This window comes from Lutjanus erythropterus, chromosome 12 (assembly GCF_056507025.1).
Source record: "Lutjanus erythropterus isolate fLutEry1 chromosome 12, fLutEry1.hap2, whole genome shotgun sequence".
Taxonomy (NCBI): domain Eukaryota; kingdom Metazoa; phylum Chordata; class Actinopteri; order Lutjaniformes; family Lutjanidae; genus Lutjanus; species Lutjanus erythropterus.
This window is the reverse complement of record NC_139328.1, coordinates 15136515-15158283: the sequence shown is the minus strand read 5'-3', so window position 1 is coordinate 15158283 and position 21769 is coordinate 15136515. Positions and strand designations below refer to the sequence as shown.

The 21769-nt window shown below is 39.4% G+C and overlaps 1 protein-coding gene across 2 annotated transcripts in view; it reads right to left on the bottom strand.

Moving 5' to 3' along the window:
* The window catches only part of asic1c (acid-sensing (proton-gated) ion channel 1c), a 130261-nt gene that overhangs the window by 39026 nt on the left and 69466 nt on the right, over nt 1-21769 (bottom strand). Inside the window, exon 1 of one of the 2 annotated variants that reach the window (XM_084732919.1) lies at nt 5732-6350. The exons of the other annotated variant lie outside the window; for it this stretch is intronic. Within the exon in view, the coding sequence (XP_084589045.1) occupies nt 5732-6256 (525 nt within the window). The 5' untranslated portion in view covers nt 6257-6350. Of the gene's footprint in view, nt 1-5731; nt 6351-21769 lie in introns of those variants that run through there. 2 annotated transcript variants of the gene reach the window in all.

Sequence of the window (21769 nt, the reverse complement as noted above, 5' to 3'; positions counted from 1 at the left end):
TGACAAATCAAACACTGGCTCACAGCCGGCATAGGTTCTCCTTCATGCTTGGAAGGGAAGAGTGAGACGAGGTGTCTGATGCCACCGAATCCTTCTTTAAAAGTAAAGTTTTATATATGTTTTTAAACTTTGATTTTAAAATATTTAACCATCTGTATCACTTATTAATGTATTTAGCAAGGCCGTCAAAAAGTACCAACGTATCGATACTTTTTCAATACCATGTGTTTAAAAACAACACAATACAAACATTGATTGTAACAAAAGTGATGAAGCTATAAAAAATGATCTAGGTGCTCACTTAAGACCTCAGTTCAGTTACTTTTCTGTAACACAAAGAAAAAAATGATCTTGTTTGTTTTTGCCGTGGTATCTAAAGAGGTATAGAGTATCGATTTTATACTAGTGTTTCGTCGAAGTTTAAAATTCTGTTATCACGACAAACCTAGTATTTAGTTATATTTTTGACTTGTCTAATAACCTGTGATTACATTATGTTAGTTTATGGGCTCCACGCTGCCCCACAAAGCTTAGTTGCAGTAACAATGCTAAGAGTAAAACTGAGGAAAAATGGCTTTCAAGTATTTTAACTGGCCAGATTTTGTAGTTACTGCTTTTTCTCTAAAACAAAGCAAAATTCAACTCTTAAAATTCAGCTCACAAGATAAAACAGATAATAAATAAAATTTGATTTTAGCAGTAACTCAAGTTTTCGACCAAAAATGTAGATATGGCGGTTAGCCTGTGGATGGCAGCAGAGATGTCTTCAAATTACTTGTTTTGTCCTCCGACCAACAGCCTAAAACCCCTAAGCTATTGAATCAAAGATGATATAAAAAATAAATAAAAGCAGCAAGTTCGAAAAAGATGTGGGAAGACATACATAATGCAGCACCTTAAAGTGTTTGTTCAGGTTAAAATGTTCTGTAACATTCGTAACAGTCCAGCCCCCGATTCCCCCATGTTTTTAAAAAAAAAATGTAAAAAATTTCTCTTGCTTAGGAGAAGAGCAAATATAAGAAAACACTGGTGAATCCCAGAAATCAATGGCTACTAACAAAATAAGTACAAATTGTGGATATGAACAAAAATATGACAAAAATTTGTTTGTAAATGGCTGAAAAAGGCTTAACGCATGTTTTTGTTTGGATATCAAACAATGCCAGAAGGCTGGTAATCTACAACATAACATAATGGCACTATTGTTTTTGGACAAAGCCGTTATTGTGTCCAGTGTCTCCACCTAACAAGCTAATTAACTTAAGAGGTTTTGTCAACTGGCACCTTCCAACGTCTGCCTCCAGTGGTATCTCCTCCCTGATGTGCAAGTCAGCAAAACGTGTCCCCCGTTATGAATTCCTTTACTATTCCTCTTCAGCGCCATTGATCGGCCTGCCAATACTGCACTTACAGTAACAGTGGCTCCCACACTGGCCTGTACTGACACTGAGTAATGGAACAAACACATTAGGTATTTGCTATTTGGCCTGTCATCTGCACTCGCCGCCTCAGATTTGTTTATTTCATTGTTTGCACTGTGCAGCTTTATTTTATCTCCCCCCTCCCCCTTTCATGCTCCAGGCAGCACTGTAATTTTGTGCTCCTTCACACACCTCTTCCCTTCATCTCTCCTAATGCTTCCAGTTGTGCATCGCGGCGCTGGCTCGGCTCCAAAGCAGGCTGAATCACAATGATGGTGTCAGTCCTCAGCTGAGTCCCAGTCCCACCTCAATCTAAGCACAGCACAGCCTTCTCTTCCTCCATCTCCCCTCCTTTCTCTTTTGTTTCCACTTTGTCTTAGCCCTCTTGCTTCTCTCAATCTCTCTTGTATTAGGCTGGCTACTACTGCTCTGTCTCTTTTCCCGTCTCCCACACTGCCTCTTCTCTGCAGCCAGGCTCATTGTTTCTGAGCAAGTCTGACACTCAATCCTGACTTCTGCCTCCTTCACTCACCTTTCTCTTTTCTTTGACCTCCAAAGCCAACTTCAGCCTCCAGACTATACTGCAGAGGATGAAGTAAAACACCACATCCTGCCTGGTTCTGTTTTGGCAGACCCTGAACAAATCCCGCAACACCACAGACAGACCATAATGTAATATTAAAAAAGGCTTGGGCTTTGGTTTCAACACAAGCTGATACCTCAGCAGGAAGTTCAATTACATCACACGATATCAACAGTAAAAGGATAAATGTGTTAGAATCAAGTCTCCGCATTGGCGCAGGCCAGCTAAAGGGCTGAGCCGGTGATCGATTGAAATGATATTACTCCAACTTCAGCATGCATCCTGCATATACACACTGACAGATGATTTATTTAGTCAGAGCCAATCTCCCAGGTTTAATCCAAAGCAGCGAGTTGGGCTGTGTTGGGGTGCTTACGCTTTTGAGTATTAATGAGGCAATCAATCACACACCAGTTCACAGACAGCGTGTAAGGCAACAAGATGGAGGCATGAGATTAATTCTGATAATGAAATAAATCCTCCACTAAGAAACAGGGGTTAGTGCTGGGCAATACATCGATATTATATGAGTATCTTAACATGAGACTAGATAATGTCTTAGATTTTGGATATCATTATATACCAATATGGTAAAAGGGCCTTTTCCAGGTTTAAATGATGCATTACAGTAAAGTGAATGCAATGTAATTGTCTGAACTTACCAGACTGTTCTATTAATTGCCTTTATGCATTCAGTCATTACATCCATATTACTGATAATTATTTATCAAAAATCTCATTGTACTAATAGCCATCCTTACAATACTGTTGTGAAATCAAGGTATTTGGTCAAAAGTATTGTGATATTTCATTTGGTTTAAATTACCAAGTCCTAACAGTGTGTTATTTCAGAGGAAATTTGTATATTGAGATATATACTGCCAAGGAATAATGTTAACATGCTCATATTTTTGGTAAATGGTGAACTGATCAGATCAGTTATCAATTTAAAAACATTTTTCACTCCTGATTATATAGAAGATTAAAAAAGTGTGAGTGAATATGGACAAATGAGACAATTAAAAAAAAACACATTATAAAAAAATAATCTTGAGAATAAGTATCAGTATTGCAATATAATGAATTGTAACCCTAGCATTATGATACCTATTGTATATCCAGATTCCTGCTAATATGGTGCCCTACTAAGGTAGTTAGTTAGCCAATCAGTTGTGTTAAACTTTGACAGTCTTTTCTCTGAAATAAGGTTGAGTGCCACACACTTTCTGGGGAAAAAAAAAAACAAAAAACATATGAGGTCTTGCAGAAGCACAGAAATCCTCAAGTGTAATCTGAACAAAGCTTATTACCACAGTTCACTCACAGATTGATACAGGGACAGTCAAGGCTATGTTCCTGTATATATTTATAGCACTGGGTAGAAAATTTGCAGCATCCACCATCTGCCAGCCTTTTAATATCTGAGACTTGTTCTCCTCCAGTGAATTACAGCATCCTCCCCCCAAAAAATATTTCATTACTTTATGCAGAGGGAATAATTGCTCTTGGGGGCCCTGATATTTCCTCTCCAAGATTTCTCAATACCATTGCACCCATATCCAGCTCATTAGTTGAAACATCTGGTCTTTCCTGTCGCCGAGTGTCTTCAGCCACTGTTTCTTTATCTGACTTTGACACTAAAATACGCATTCAAGCCTACCACACAAACACACATCAGTATACTAAAACGGCGACTAAAAATACTACAAAGATCGAGGTATTGCACAGGTAATATGTTAAATTCTAGGAGAGACAGAATAATCGTACTCTGTGTTTAAATAGGAAAGATGATAGTCTATTTATTCTAATGGAGTACCGTTTTAGTGCCACATCAAAATGCATAACACTCAAAAGTAAAATATATCAGCAGAGGCATTTGAGTGATTTTATGCATATATTTTCCACATGCAGAGAGCTAATTGTCAGATGTTGTCTAGACCTTGCGTGAGTCATCTTGCGGTGATGTTGCTGAAGTATATAATGGGCAATCTCGCTTCCATCACATCTCATCTTCTGTGAGAGGACCTGCCTCTGAGCCTCCCACAGTAAGATCAGCAGGCCGAGGAGAGGGAATTCAGGCAGCTCCATGAATCTTTAATTAGTCCCCTCTATACTTAGGCCCTCAGAGCGTCTCCAGTTTCTGACATTTAGCTGAAATTTGCCCTTTGTGCGTGGCAATGAAAAAGAGCCAAGGTCACCTGACTGGCCACAGCGATATCAAAATCCGCCTTTATAAGCTTACATGTGCCCATTTGTTTTTGGAGATACGACTCTAATATAGCGTGCCGTTTTCATGTACGAGTCTGAAGCTCTTCTGTAGTAGCTTCCAGGTTTGGTTTGGGTTGCCAAACCTCATCTTTCAGTTTAAACCACTGTCTCTCGCACAAAATAATAGTATTGCCACTGTGGAACTAGTAAGTAATTAATGTAAATCATTTGCCCCACTCTCACTACTGCTGGTTCTCAAAGAAACTGTGCAGCATGACAAACCCATCTTGGTGCTGGGCTTTCATCACTCAAATCAATGGCCCATTTCATCGAAATACAATCCTTCCCCTGTCTCTGCAGCAGGACGATTAAGTTCCATTCAAATTCTGCTGACATGATTTTATCTCTTCGGTAGAGGCCGAAAAATTGAGGTGGAAACATGGGATTTCACAAAAAGCAAAGCACACGGTTAAGGAAAAAAAAAAAAAAACCTTTTCATTTCAAAAGTGACACTGCTTTGTTTTGGAGAAATCACATTTTGTGAAATAAATTTGGTGCCGTTGCTACTACAATCAATTTTCTGGGGTATTTACAAAGAAAAACAATAACGTATTAAAAACTCTACTGGTCCTGAAAACAGCATATGTTTGCTTCATAATGCATGATGCATGATGTCAGCAGAGATTTGTTGAACCATATGGCACCTCAGTAGTTTACATCTTTTCTGAGGACACGTTTAAGGAAGTAACTCTCATTTCTCCTTCAAGAAAAATGACTAATAATAGTCATCACAAAAAATGAAGAATTGGACACAGTATAAATACTGGCGTCACAATAAAAGCAATAAAAGACCAGGAAATGTCTTTCTGCTTTTGGTGCCAACTCTTGTAAACAGAGATAAAGCAAGGCTTTATTAGTATTCCTTAGAAATGTTTCCTGTCCTACACCCCCATACCTGTTGTCCCGCCTCAAGCTACTTAATCTTTTCACAAACATGCCATTAATTATTTTAAAAATGGAGGATTATGAGACCATAACTGAAACAAAAAACAATTAAGAAATGACAGCATAATTTGAATGATATCTGATGTGGATGTGTGTGCCTCATCATGACAATGCTCACTTTATAAAACGAACTCCTCTCTTACAGCAGATCTCTGCTCTAATGTCTCCTGGCGTTCATAAACATGAACTGACTCATACAGTATTTCATTTCACCATGGGCAGAATTGTAGCATTATAATGACTTCTAAATAGCTCACAGTTGTTGGTATTGTTGCCAATGGCTTCTGCATATGTTCATATACGGCTTTTAATTCTGGCTTTTCAATTCAATACACAATTTAAGATTTTCTGATAAATATTTAGTCTAAATATTTAATAAATCTGTGTTTATCCTGCAGAGAAAATCTGAAATATTTAACATAGTACCTCACTCTCAGTGTTTTTCCTATAATGATTATGACACAGTTTATGCTTATTTCACCCGAGGCTACACCCACAGAAGGGCCATACTTACTGTAGTAAAGTTTTCTGGACCGCAGTCCTTGCCTCTATATTTGCAGTCAAGCAGCATCTCTTCTATGTTGTGGCTAGTCCTCTGCACAAACTCCAGCATGTTGAAGGTCTTGCTGGGGAAAAACTTGCTGTTGTCCACGGGCTGACCCAAAGTGGCCATGAAGTCATCAAAGTCCCCTTGCTCCACACCCAAGAGCCCCGCCATCCAGAAGATGTCGTTCCTACGTATCTGGGACTTTCGAAAGCTGTTGTAGTTGCAGAGGGTGATGGCTGGGAAGAACATGACGGGACTGTCCATCTCATCCAAGATGGTGACATGAGGGTACTGGTAGTACTCGATCACACGGTCGGCCACTTGGTAGAGGAAGATGGATAGGGAGGAGCTGAATGCGGCGGCCCAGAGCAGCCGTCGGATAGTCACTCCACCAGGCAGGAAGATGTGACTGAGGCCATGGAGGGTACAGTTGGCCCCGAACACTGTAATGTCGGAAGGCGGGCGAGGTGCTTCCTCCTCTGGGGCTCCCATTATCACCAAAGAGTTTCCAGGATAAGCTCTGTGATCGCTGGTTTGATGGTGACGGTCTTGCTGCAGTGGTGACCCGCTGAACACTGATGCTAACGGGGAGGTTCACCTAAACTAAATGTACAAGGCAGGCAGGGCGAGACAGGGTCTAGTTTCCTTTTTGCACCCGCGGGAGGGGAAGGGGTTGGATATCTGGAGCTGGGAAATAGCAATGGACTGCTACATCAACCAATCCTGACTGAGATCTTAGAGGGCACATTGAATTCAAGAGATCTGGTTTCATTTGGGAAGGAAGAGCTGATCCCACAGCGGGTAGTGGTGGACAGATCAGACACACCAGAGAAGCAAAGATGAAAACTGAAGCATATTCAATTTAGTGACCTCTAACACACCCAAAATCTCTGCTCTGCTGTAATATTCATACACCCGGGGAAGGTTTCTGGACACATGTCAATGTTACTGTCAGCTGCTTAGCTTAGGGCTGGGCAATATGTCAATGAGATACCAATACTGGGCTGTAAGACTAGATAGACTAGATATCATCTTAGATTTTGGCATAAGTGTTATCTTTTCCTGCATTACAGTAAAGTCATGTAACTTCCTCAACACTCTGCTGTAGCTGTTCTATTATTTGCCTTTATCTACTTAGTCAATATATCCACATTACTGAAGAATATTTATCAAATTGTGAGTTTTTTGTCTCACAAATAGCACAATGAGAAATTTCAGCAGAGTAGTCTTACGTTTTGAAAGAAATTAGTTTTACCGACCTATAATCTTTTGTGGAGATAATTTGCATTTATTCTTTAGATAAACTTGAATATTTAAATTTTAGAAATCCCCTCCAAAATTGTGCACAGTGAACTGTGAACCTGATTTGTCACCATTTAAGGGCTTAAAAATTAAATGTTTGCAAATGATAATATCAGTATATTGTATATAATTTCATTTAAAAATTTTTAATATATATATATATAATCATATAATATAAATTTATAAAAATATATAAACACTCAAAGATTCAAGTTTGTCTGAAGAAGAAAAGTAAATTATCTAAACAAAACATAATTATATATATTATACTGCAGTTTGAGTTGAGCTCAAAACTCAAAAATCTATGGAAGTGAGTTGCCTTGGGATTCTGGATTTAGTTTTCTTTTTGTTTTTACAGGTATTTGGTCAAAATATTGTGATATTTAATTTGTCCTTATCACCCAGCTGTACTTAAAATTAAAGCTGCAATGATTTATCGCTTAGTTGTCAACTATTAATTGCCAACTACTGTATTTTGATCATCAATTAATGTGTTTTAAATTTTTTAATGCTGATAACTGGTGGCCTAGTAGCTCAGTTGGTAGAGCTTTTGCCCCATGTCCCGAGGCTGTGAGTCCTCGCAGTGGCCGTGGGTTCAACTCCCACATACAGCCCTTTGCTGCATATAGTGCTTTATCTCAGATACTTAACACATTTCAAAGAGAAGGGGGAAACTTGTCTCGATTACCACCAATGTGTAGCATCCACCTGGGTGATGCACAGCAGGCATTTTGTGCCAGAATGGTCACAGGACATCTTGGGGAAAAAAAGCAGTCAAAATTCTCAGACTACAGCTTTTTAAAAGTGAATATTTTCTGGTTTCTTTACACCTCTATAACAGTTTGGCTTGTGGACAATGTGACACATTTGAGGACGTCATCTTTGGCTTTGGGAAACAATTTTTTAAAATTTACAGACATTTCATTGACCAAACAACTAAACAATTAGTTGGGGAAAAAAAATCAACAGATTCATCAACAATGAAAATAATTGTTAGTTGCAACCCTAATTTATATACTGTTGAGTAGCTGCGCATCATATTCTATATGATCATGACTATTCAAGAATTTATGGTATGTTATTTTAGAGAAAATCTGTGTATTGAGATATATATCATATATCATGGCATAGCCTAAAATATTGGGAGATTGCCCAGCCCTGGTTTGCATAATAATTTTAACTTCAAGTCAGTCTTAATTGGTTTTGTATCAAAAGAATCAAATACTAAATAATGAGTGAAAAAACACAGTGACCCAATCTAAACCCCACTGGAGACATCACAAACGTGTGGCCACGAAGCTAAAAACAAGGCTGCTCTTAGTTCCTGAAAAGTTGACATTTTGCAGATACAAAATGTCAGCAATTCCCAATTAGCCTCACATTTACTTACAGCAGCACACACAAAGCTTGAGCTGCCATGTTCAACCACAATAATCTATTGTTAGCCGGTGGGAGCTACACCGGGGAAATGGTTTAGTGCTTTCCTTAATGAAACCTTAACGGACGTTGTTGTGAAAGGCCAGAGTATTATTCATTCATGGCTCCCATTACGCTTATTGCAGCTGGATTCAAACCTGGCACCCTTCACAGTCACAGACACATTTATAATCTTTAGGCTACCATCATCCCTCCTGAACTTTTGGATTTCTTGTAACGATTACACAGAATACAATAACTTAAGTGGAGAGTCAAACCAGGCATCCATCTACTGTACACATTCTTAATACCCTCTTTAAAACCATTAAAAGGATCAAAAAACACATTACATTGCAGTCAATACAACCAGAACTGATCCCTTAAGTTTGCAGCTCACATCATCTTCTATCTTGCTGCAGCCTCCCTATCATGTGTTTTGTAACAGCATCAATTATTAATGCGTTCTCCTGCATACATTTCAACTCATGGACAGAGGTGTATATTCGCAGAATGCAGGCCTGAGGTTATTCCAGTCCATCCTGATAAGAATCTGTCTCGACTGAAATTGATTTGCTCACAGTAGCATTCATTTAAAATGAAGTTAATAAGTTAACTGATGTTGGGAGCAAAGCACAGACCTCAGCCACACATCTAGTCACCTGCCAGGACTACTTAAAATATACCTGATTAACACATTCTCTTCCGTTTATCTCGGCTTTCTTCCCACTTATATACATACCCTTATCTAACCTTCTTCAGATATGCCTCCTCTCATCCTCCATAAATCACATCTGTGCATACCTCTCTCAGCTTTCCTTCAGTTACTGTCTGAGGTTTCCAAATATGAATCACGTGTATCTTATTGATTACTGATTTCCTTGATCTGCGTTGTGTTGCATTTGTGATATCTGATCCTTAATGCAAAACAATGTGAAAGAGGTAGCTCATAGTGATGAACCTACAGGGAACTAATACCCGATTACGCAGCTCCTTGAACTTAACAGATCTTTATAGGGAGTTTCAGCTCATTGTTTAGCTGTTCAACTTACAGTTTTGATTTACTTTCACTGCTTGTTTTCAGCCACAGCAGCTGGTAAGCACAATGGAGCAGGTAAGGAGTAAGATATTTCCCTCAGGAGTCAGTAGAGACCAAATACAGAGCTAAAGGAGAGTGAATATTGGATCTATATTCATTAGGTGGACACAAACACAACACCAAATTAATAATAATGTTGCTCTATAAAGTACCCGCTGGATGTGTAAATAAGCAACTATGTGCTAACAAGTCTGCCATTTAAACTTAAAAGGTCATGATATGTCAATGTGTTTACAGTTTGTTTCTGCTGTCCCCAAGTGATCAAACAAATTGATTATTGCAGGTTGAAGCTATGCTACTTCTGAGCAAAGATCATTATGAACTTGCAGAGTTGCCGATTTGCACTGCATTGCATCCCAGAAATGGAGATGTTACAACATATTCTCATCCCAGCTTGTTGACTACTGATGCTACTTTGTCACGCCCCTCCCCGTCTCATATTGATGGGTAAGGTAAGATTTATTGGCTGTATGAGAGGCTACCAGAAACCTTATAAACCTTAAATCTGCATTAAATAATGTTTGGCCACTTGGGACAACAGAACAACCTGTAAACACAACATTCATCTATTAACACCTTATAATATATGTAATATATAAGTGATGTCCACCTGATAAATGTAAACCCAATACTGGCTCTCCTTTTAGCTCTCTTTTGGTCTTCACCAACTCCCGAGGGAAATATCTGGTCGTTTAACTCCTCACTTTGTCTGTCTTTCTGTCTCTTGAGTTTTTTCATTGAAAACAGCTGACAGATTGATGAGAGTGGGGAAGGTGACTCGAAACAGTAAGGTTGCCAGCCATAAAACCAAAATGAAATGTTCCAGAAAACTGAGGGAAAGCTCCAGGGTTTTCTGTGGGTTAATCACTACAAACACCGCCTTTCATGTTACATGTAGTCTTTTCATCCATTGTTAATGTAAAAATATTGATTGAAGCTGCTTTAACAGCTCTAACATTACCAGTGGGGTTGTCATTATGTGTCTGTACTAAACACTGACTCAACCTTCGTTTCATCACTTAATGCCTGCTGGCAAGAAAAGGTACATGATGAGTAGGTCATTCCTTATTATTACTTTATAATGTATACTGTACCCTCCCACCAGCCTCTTGTATTGTTGTTTGACAGGTTTTAAATGCATTTTATTTAGTGAAAACAAAAAGCACTGCACTGCCAAGGCTGCACAGTCCTCTGACTTTGTAATCATACACCCCTCTTCCATACAGATGTGCTGGCTCGGCTTGACTGTGCTTGACTCGGCACGTCAGCCCAGCACAGCAGGGATTTGTGTCTCCATCACAACATGGCTACTGCTTGAAGGTGTCTTTTAACTGAAAATGAGAGTCTACTTTGAACTGCGCAGCTGTAAAACAGCAAATAAATACTTAATTTCCTATAAACTCTTCACAATAAAAGTCCCACATTGTTTTGTTATTTAAATTCTTTTCTTATGAAGCAGTAAAATCAGGAAATGTTGCCTTTTCATCAGTAGTAACTTAACAAGACTCCTATCCTACTGAAAGAGAACAGGAAACAGTAAAATAAAGCAGAAATCTGGCCATAGATTGGTTGCTGTCTGCAACACGTCACCAAAATCTGCTTGGAGGCACATCAGGCGAACTTTGGCTACACTCTGGAGAGTCGTCACAGCTTGGTGCACTAAATGTGCTAATTGAAATGCAAATCAGCACAACGTGGTTTGCTTTGGCATGGCCAAAAGTGCCGATGGAAAAGCCTCAACAGTGACATATTTCTTCATTTAAGTAAGGCCTGTGTTTTAATGTGGAAATAATTAAAATGTTTGAACACATAACATCCCACAGTTTTAATAAATAATTTTCTGGATCTGCAACAAAAATTAATCATTTCCTTGGCTGAGGTCCTGCAGTAACTTTCCACCAAATGTCATTAAAATCTGTTTACTATTTGAGACAACCTAATGAACTAGACAAGCAACACACACAACAGTTAATACACACTAACCTCCTTGAAAAAGATAGTTAACTCCAAGAAAAAATTCAGAAAACACAAACCTAATGCCACAGCTGCAGTATACTTTAGCTGAGCATTTAAGGTAGGTGCTGCTGGGCAAAAACATAAAGGCAGCCAAATCTGAAGGCTGATGTTTTGAGTTGACTGCAAAGATAATGTTTAAAAGAAATTCAAACTGCAACGACCTTTCCCTGAGCAAATATGCCAAATTACTGAGAAAATATTCATTTAGACAATGTCAGGTTTAGCAACAGCACATCAAAACTACAGAAGCTCAGACCCAGAGCAACTTAAAGAACGTGCAGCTTCAAACTTCAGCTTCTTCTTTCATGCACAGTTTGCTGAAGCACCAATCAGTTCTCTTTGTTTAAGTGTAGGTAAATTCATTCAAAAGCTCTTCACTATGCTCACAGTTAACTGAGCACTGATGCCCTGTGAGTACCATTCTCAGTCACCTGTGGGTAAAATTGAGTCATCTTTCTTCAACTACAGCAAATGGGAAAGTGGTCAAAGCACATTTCTGTAATTAATAGGTGCACTCTGAGCGGAGTGCAAGCCTCTACTCAATCAATAAACTGTGGAGTTTTTCCAGATGCTTTAAGTTAGGTGTACTGGTTAATGCACTGCCGTAAGAAATCAGCAATTCAGTGCATCATGGCTTCTCTGTGGCCTGAAAAAACTTTCTTTCACTCTACAGTGAGAAGAAGCCGAGGCTGCATTCACACGTGTCAAGATTACTGATATCTTCAGAGACTAAGTGTTCTTTCTCATCAGGCGCTTTGTATCATGACTGTGTGGAGAATGTCAGAGTTAGTCGGCTGAATCTGACAGACATGTTACGGGTGGCTACAAGAATGTCATTTTCATAATGCTGAAAGGTCATTTAAATATTAGATAAAAGGTTTCAACCTGTCCTTGTGCTCCCCAAACTCTAATTACCTCCCCTCGTTTTTGGTCGACCGGCGTGCATCTCTGCAGCCACCCAGCCATTCAAAAGTTCAGTGCACAAGGAGGCTGAAATGTTCTTGGCTATTCTCCGACTCTTTTTTTTTGGTGGTACAAAAACTGCTTGGCCTCCTCCACAGGAAGGTCAGAGGTCAAGAAGAGAAAAGCGTCCCTGCAGCTGGGACTGGGAGGAATATCCTGATGTCCTTCACAAGGACGCTTCAACTCACAGAGACTTTATCCAACTGTCTCCAAACTCAGTCTTTCCTAATTTCTTTCACCACATGTAGAGAGGGCCTTTCATCTACTTCCAAAATCAAAACAGAGAGAGAAGGAGCCAAGTTCCAAAGTGCTGAGCTGACATATTAATGTAATGACACATTTCACATCAATAAGCCAAACTGAGATAATGATGAACAAGGACGCAAATAAACTCATTAAAATGCAAGGACAGCTCAGGATGCTGGGATTCACTTCAAAATGTTCTGGACCCCAAACTTATCACTGTGAAACTTCAAGGTTCTCCCAAGTACTCATTTCTCCAACCACCAGTTGACAAATGCTAAGCAAAGAATAATTGCGATCATGAAGTATATTCTTAACCTTGGGTCTATGTTGGAACAATAAAGTCTTAACTCAAGGTCTACTTGCTTTTTACCATCGCACCAAACTGAGCAAACTCCATCTACTGAGATATGGATGAACATGGGGCTGATATACTGATTGTTTTCATTTATTTTGTTTTACTTTTATTTAACCAGTCAAGTTATTAAGAACAGATTCTTATTACAGTGATTGGCCTATAAATATTGTGCTATTTCATCAAGTAACTGATTGATAAGATGATAATAGTCGATTAAATGTCATTAGACAGTAAAAACAAATTTCCATCCCAACAGTTCCAGGCTGTTTTGTCTGATCAACAGTCCAAAAGATACAAAGATATTCAATTTATCACCATACCACCATCAGAGGGGTTAGAATACCATCAAATAACAAGTTAGTGCATTTTGGGTGTTATTTGCTCAAAAAGGGCTTAAAAGAACAATTGATTAAAGCTAATTAATTGACTGACTGTTTTAGTAAAGGCAGGTCACAGTAGTGGGGATTACCAATGTTACATTTACACACTGCCTCTACCGTCTAAGCATGGAACCAATACTTATCAGATAAACTGAAAGCATTTGCTCAGTACAGCAGCAGCAGCAGAGCCGCAGCACAGAGTGACAGGAGTCAGATTTGAAACATAACTCTGTGGGCTAATCACAGGCTGACATGAGGTTGCCTGACAACTTGTGCAGACAGAAATCCGCTGGAAGGGCAATTATACAGAGCACCAGTATCGCCAAACAGTCATGGGGTGTGCGCAGACAAAAAAAGAGAGTATTCTGTTGTTAAATACATTAGTACAAAGGCTGGTGCTAATTTGTCAAAACTAAAGCAAATTTGGCTAAACCAAGATAGCCATGACAAGGATCTAACATGAAAATGGGAATGTACTTTTAACAATTTTAACTATTGGTCTGTGAACGTTAGCTACAGTTGTTAGGGTCAGTGTGGGGGATGTTTGGTAGACCTGCAACTTGAAACCTATGAAGCAGTTGACAGTGAACCAACCCTCTAAGCATTTGTTTTGTTCAAAGTAAGGGAAGAGCTAAACATTAAAAGGTCAAGGTAAGTGATAAAACATTACAGATATTGTAGGGTTATTTTTTCACTTGTGTGGTCAAGCAATATGTTCAGAAATCTACATGCTTGATATTTTTACTTGCCCCGGTACAAACTGTTTTATTCATTAGCAACTATCAAGCAACCACAAAGTAATAAGCAGAACCAGAAGCTTGGGTTTGATGGTATGGATTTTTTCCTTACCGCAGTGATAAAAGTGTGTGAGCCATGCGAGTGAGGGAGAGCGAACAGCAGACCTAGAGTGACGATCCCGTTCACAGTGGAGAAGAAACGCTGCAGCTTCTCTAGACCAAGAAGAGTCTCGTCTGTTGTTTCTCAAATGCTAGAAGAGTCCCAAAGTAAGCTGAGCAGGAAAGGTTAAGCTAATGCTAAGATTAGCGTTACACCTTTACAACATCAGCACCGGTGGGATCGTATCTCTCGCGGAGGCTTTGTAATCCAACACAAATGCCTTTTGTGGTTATTAATCCATTCTTCTGTCTTGAAAACAGTTGTTGTTAACATGTGCCCTGGTTGATTCTATTGACCAGTATAACTAGATCCTTCAAAATGCAGTTTGCATCAATGTCAGTAATGAGTGCAACCCCACGGTAGGCATCACATTACAACGGTATTACGGTAATGTGGTTATCATCACAGCCCTATTTGTAAATTTTTTTTTCTGAGACATTATTCACAATCATAATCAGCTTCGTGATTACCTAACTTGCCTCAGTGTTCATGTCTTGTACAAGCACTGACAAAATCTCGGAGCAGGGGTTGTTGGCAGCCTTCTTAGCTGCCATGCAAGTGAGATGTTGTTGGCTCTTGTTATGACACTCAAGCAACAGTTTATTGGAAACTTGTCGTGTCTTTGAAAAACAGTCCTGTTATGCACCCTTTGCACTCAAATGAGCGAGAAACTGTGCTATATATAGTTGAAGTTTTGTCAACATCCACTAATGTCACTCCTGTTTCTATGATAACTGAAATGTTTGCTTGTGCTTCAGCTCATATAGATTGTTTTTACCTGCCAGATCGGTACTGCACCTGCGCAACTCTCCACAGAGAAGGAAGCATGATGGCTCAGGGTCGACAGCTCCAGAAAAAAAACAATATGTTTAAGTCTGTTTTACCACTTTCCCATTAGGGAAAATGAGTTGCTACATTTACTTGTCTGATGGGGCATTTTACTTGCTCTTGGCAATTGGGCAATCTTCACTGGTGAGCCTTGTATAGAGAGCAATCACTCTGTTCTTGTAAAATGTCCAGTCTGATTGGTAACACTGGGGGCAAATTTCCTCACCTTGGCATCCTTATTTTAGGTCTAGTTGAAAGCTCCAGATGTGCTGGTACATTGACCTTTAATCAAAGACAGAAATGCTTTTGATTTCATGGTACTTGCAATGTCATGTTTGTGCCAAAATGTAACTAAATGCAAATTACTTCCACAAATAAGAACCCTCTTTAAATAGATGATCACTAAGGAAACGTCTCTTTCTACTAGCCATCAAGTTTTCAATATTTCAAAAAAGTCCTTCTTAGTAACTTGCATGACTCATATTACAGTTAGGCAAATTTCATCTTTTCATTCCATATTTGTACAAAATAAAAAAAGGAACATCTATTCAAAACCACTGATCATCAACACATTTTAATACCAGCACTGCTCTCCATCCACTACTCCACATTCACTTCATAAAAGTGTAATGAAATACCAATAATCAGAATCTGGGACTTTGCTGAATGCAGACTGCAGCTGGTTTCTCTTAGGGCAGGCAGGAAATGGGCAACGAATAATGAGGAAATTCAATATTTCAGTATTGACCCAAACACATGAGAATCCTTGATAAATTGGGTATCATAACAGCAAAGGGAAGATGCTTTAGCTGTTGTTTGCACAGCACTGGTGTATACTGTGGTTTTGCTTCACGAGGAACGTGGTCTGTATCTTCCTATGTCAGAATCTCTCCCCAGTATGATTTCATGCCTAATTCCATGCTGACAGTTATTCATCAGCCACTAGCAGAGGACTTCATACAGCTGCCAAAGTAATCACATGGAATATAAAAGGCAGAAAAGCTTCGCTGTGGGTACTTCAAAGGACCTTTCAAAAATTAATTTCTGTCCATCTAAGACAGCAATTAGCAGTAAGTAGAGTTAAGGGGAATAAAAGGTGACTTCCCCCCATCCATTTAAGAGAGCGGTTCAGAAACAACACTCCTGAGAAGAAAATCTTATCTGAAATGACATTCACATATCGTCCGTATCCTCACAGACTGCAGAGAGCGTGAACCTCCAAAGAGAGAACTTTTGAGAAATATATAAAACTAATTTTACAGGTTTGTCTCAGTGTCATGGAGAATATACTGGTGGAGCACCTTGTCCACAAGGGACACCGATATTATAGGTTTTTGGACAACTCAGCCCAGATTTGTCAATGTCACATACTATCGGAGCCAAAAATAGAGACGTGTTGGCAGAGGATCTAATCTGTGATGCCATTAGGAGACAAACCTTTTAAGTCTGAGGAATGACTGACCACTCCACACTCTTAGGAATAAGGGTTCCAAAAGGGTTCTTCCTGAAGGGCTAAGATTCTACCCAGAACCACTGGTTTCTGAAGAACCCTTTTTTGAAGAGAGAGCTTGCCAAGGATTGTTGAAATACTTGAAAAAAATCTCATAAGGTATATATGAGGTTTCTTGGTAGAACCTCTGAGATCAGTAGAATCCCTGAGATAAAACCCTTGGAATGTGAAGAGGTTCTGGTGGAACCCCATGGGTGGATTCTAAAATAAAACCCTTGGAACACAAAAGGGTTCTTGGTGGAAGCTCCTGGGTTGGTTCTAAATCAAACCTTTCGAATATACAAAAGGAAAGAAAGAAAAGATTCTGAATAAACCCTTGGAATATAAACAGGTTATAGGTAGAACCCCCTGTGTGGGTTCTAGATAAAACCTTTGGAATATAAAAACATTAGCAGTAAAACTCCTAGGTGGGTTCTTGTTAGCAACCTTAGAAGGTGGAAAATTTCTAGATAGAACTACCAGAAAGGCTTCTGGGTGAAACTATTACACCATAAAAGGGTTCTGCTTTACAACCTCTCACAGAGGGTTCTGGGGGTCCACCAACATGAAACAGTCCTGTTCCAGTTCAAGCACCTAATTATGAATCGTTCTGAGCCTTTTCACCAAAAAGAAGCTTGTTCAGAACATGAAAAGTTGGTTCTCAACTGGAATCCAAAACTATCAGGTGTTCCTCAGGAACCAAAGTGGGCATGTCATATTCTACTTGTTATTGTGTATTGTGTGATGGGTGGACCTTTGTAGAGCGGATTCTATGTATAACCCCTAATGTTGGGTTCTAGTAAGAACTCTATGAAAGGGCTCCAAGTAGAAACTTTATTAAAAAAAAGTTTTTCCAGGAACCAAAAAGGGGCTCTCCTCTGGGGACAAGCCAAAGAATCTATATGGTTCTAGTTAGCAGTTTTATTTCTAAGAGTGAACCTTGAAGACGGCATAAGAATAATCCCAGTAATTTCCTCTGGAAGCACGTTAACGCTCTGATCACTGAAGATTAAACTTAAAGGAAATTTTCACCTTTAAATTGAAATGATGATTGCTGTTACCAGTGCCTTGGATGATCTTTGACTTGTTATAATGAACACTTTTCTCCCGGGCTATCCAGATAAAAAAGGCTCTATTTTCAATCTGCTGACTTGGTGGAATTTGTACTATACGACCGTGTTGGAGATTTTATTTCCAAATCAACGCTGTTTCCATTTAGTATTGGTAGCCCTGAACCGAGGCACATGTCTGCAGGAAATTACAATGTCAGTGACCAGTGTCAGAGAACAGCCAGTGTCCACAGGTTCTCTTGCCCACTTAAAACAAGAATTTGAGGAAGTCCCACTTGATGAACTCACAGATAAGGGTCTCTGTGTTGTCTCTAGGTTTGATACAAATGTCCTTGTATCTGACAGTAATCTTGGCTACGTTATCCAAGGTCACAGAAACAACATGTGAACGCTGGCTCACAGCCAATTTATGGACAGCCCTGGATTCCAAGTGGCCAGTAATACATAACATCGAGTCCAAGTATTGCATTTCCTGTCTTGTAAATGATAAAGAGTAATGCCCACTGAAAATCAACATACCAGCCGTCTAAATCAAGGCCTCCTGCTTCATTCAACCTATGAGGGCTCATTTTACAATAATGACCACCTCTCCTAGTACATGATTACAGTTATCAAGATGGCACCATACTGCAAAATGGCCCACTGGAGGTTAACCCACTGCTTACAATATATTGCTTACAATAACAAACCTCATACATTGAAAACAATCTCAACTGAGATTGTGCCTATACACTGTAGAGAGTGCAATCTTGCACTCAACTCTATTTCTGACTTCGAGAGCACTGAGGTACAAACCAGTGTAAGCCTCAGTGCTCACACTGCTCCCACACTTCAGGATGAAATATTGTATTTGGTAGAGTAAAAAAAGTGTATTTCGAAATGTTGTTGTACTATTGTATGTTTTGTATTTGTAGTCAGATATTTTGCTCTTGCACATTTCACTTACAGTGATGATTAGGGTTGGGTTCTGATCACATTTGATTGATCACAGTACCAGCGCCTGGAATTCAGTACAGAAACCCAACAGTACCTTTTTTTCTGTGCTTTACTCTCTCTGTAACCACGAATATGTAATTTCAGTTGCAAAAATAAGTCCAAACTTTTTAATTTCAACACTGTGACTTATTTTAAACACCACACACAATAAAATCCTTCCCTACTACCCCCAAACACATTCCTACACACTGTAAGCCTGTCTGTGTAGCCTGTCAGTCTGTCACCAGAGCATTTAACGCTGTTTTTTATGTCTCGGAGGAAGCATGTGTGATAGCTCTCCTGTTGTGTTTTTGTTGTCTGTACTACTGTAGCACTTGCACACTGTAATTTTTCCCTATTAACTCTTTCTCCGCCACTGACAAGACATCTTGCCAATTGCTGTTTTCAGTGCAAGGCAGTCAGGGACACTGTGACGCATCCTCTGACAAAAAATTGTCACAAGAAGAAGAAGAAGAAGGGAACCACTGGAATTGAGCCCCATAAGAAGAAAAAGAAGATGCTGTTATCTAGCATGAAAACATTGGTGCTAGGCTGCAGATCCATAGGTCAGAGAGCATCATGACCAGGCCACAGAGCGAGGCTGCGCAAACTGCAGCCCCTGGGACCTGCCCTGCAGCCGGGGGCAGACAGCGCTCCAGCCAGGGTTTGTCTGGGGGGCAGGGGACACACACCTAATGTTAAGCACACCAGTGACAGTAATGTCACACACGTAATATGAAGTGATAAAACAAACAAACAAAAGTAAAAATGTGAAGTCGATATTCTGCTTAATTAGCCTCTTCTACAAAAATGCCATTTTCTCCACTTTTTGTCTGAAAAGGGGATTTTTTGATGCAACTTACCAACATTCAAGTTCATATAAAAAAGAATGAATGAAGATAGAGCAAAATGTTTTGCTGTGTCTGAAACTAGAAGACCTGTTCTTTCTTTAGATATATTCCATGTTAACATAGTCATAGAACTGAATATTCTGTGGGTGTTGAAAAGTGAACTTTGTCAAAAATGCTGGCTCTGGCTGGCAACTTTATTAAAAGCCCAGTTATCTCCAACAACACTTTATCAAATGAGCTAGTTAATCACCTGAAGATTTCAATGCTTCACTTCAAAGTTTTGCATAAAATTAGGTTTTAAAATCATGAAAAAATGAACAGGTCTCTCTGCTCTGAAAAGCTGAGGACATGTCCACTCCGCTGTCTCAATTGTCAAACAGCACTATGAGCTGAGACATTCTTTTTCTGCATCAGGGTTCAACACTACCCATGACCCAAAAACTTATTTGGTAGCCACCAAATATTCCATGTAAGTTTTACCGCTCCAGACACAGTTCTGGAAATATCTAGATTCCTTTGCTTTCTTTAGTTCAACATTTTTACAAAAACAAGAACCGCACTCATCACCAGCTAACTACTGATATGTCAGGGATACTGAAATATGTTTTAATAAGCCAGCTCAAACTGCTAATGGGATCCTTACAGAAGAAACATGAAAGATGGGCTATGAAAAAACAAAACGAAACAAACAAAACAAAATGGCAACACATATTTAGAAGTGAATGGAAGCAGGAGTTTATGTGGCTAGAATATGACACATCTAAGGACGTAATGATGTTAGATCCAGTACCAGTTTCCTCAACTAGCTAAGTCTAACTCACTTTTCATCGAAAATAACACCATCAGCAAACACCAAATCACAATTCATGTGAAAAGTGGTCAACACAAGTGTTAAATTGCCTTTTTTAAAAATATAGGTTTACATTTGGACCAACAAAAACTTCTTCAGAGGATGGAGTGTTCTCAGTTGATATCATGTGACCCAGGTTTGGAACAGGTTTAACAGGTAGTCACAGGTCTGGAGGGTTAGCCTGTTATCATATCCTGGTCTTTACCTGCTATTGATATCTGCAGAAAAAGCTAGAGAGTGAGCCTTGATTCAACAGAGTATTTTACATAAAACTCTTCCTCTCTCTGCTTATAAATCGTGACAAATCAATGAAGTGTTTGTTGATGGATGGAATCCATTAGATCTTTTATCACTAATCATCACAGCTAAGTAGTCTGATCCCTTTAGTCAATATGAGATGTTTTAGGGGAATGCTGATATGATTAAATAGACTGGAGTATTTAAGCAGCTCCCTGCTTGCCCTGACTTTGCACTGCTGTACAAAGTCAGCTAACTGGATTAGCAATGACAGTCAAAAGGAGGCACTGGACAGTTCTTGTCAATAAAGAATTACTCCCTCTTCTCATTTATGGCTGGGTGTAAAGTTTGAACACAAGCCTGCTTCCGATTCACTCCCACGGCCATTAATTACGGCGGCTATAAATTGCTTCGGACCAATTAATATACAACAAGGGGAGTCTGATTGTTTTGATAGCTGTCTGAAAGACGTCTGGAAAATGAAACAGAGGAGAAAGGCAGAATAACTGTGAGGAGTGTGACAGGCCTGTAGTGCTGCCTGGTCCTGTCTGCTGTTTACTCCCTCTGGGAGATTGGCAGGAAGTCCATCAGAGGAAAGGCTGACACCTGTGTTGGCTGGATTCTCGGCTTTATAAGCTGGTGGAAGCAGTCAGTCACTCTCCTGCTCCCTTGGTATTTGGTTTGTTGTGTTGGGTGGGTTAAGACTTGCGTTTGTTTCTTTTGTACAGTGCTAAACATTTCCCTCTGTGTCAGTACTTATAGAAACTAAGTAAACAACTGGACGTGACTACACTTTTAGTCCGCTAAATAAAGACAAAACAGAGACATTTCTTTTTGGCAACAACGAGGAATGATTTAAAGTTAATGCTCACCTTGATCCAGGCTATAAAGACTAAAGGCCACATTAGAAATCTTCATGTTTTAATGGATCTCAGCTTCCAAGCCACGCTGTGGCAATAAGTAAATCATTCTTTTAAAGGTCCAGTGTGCAAGATTTACGGGAATCTATTGGCAGAATATGGCAGTGATGGAAT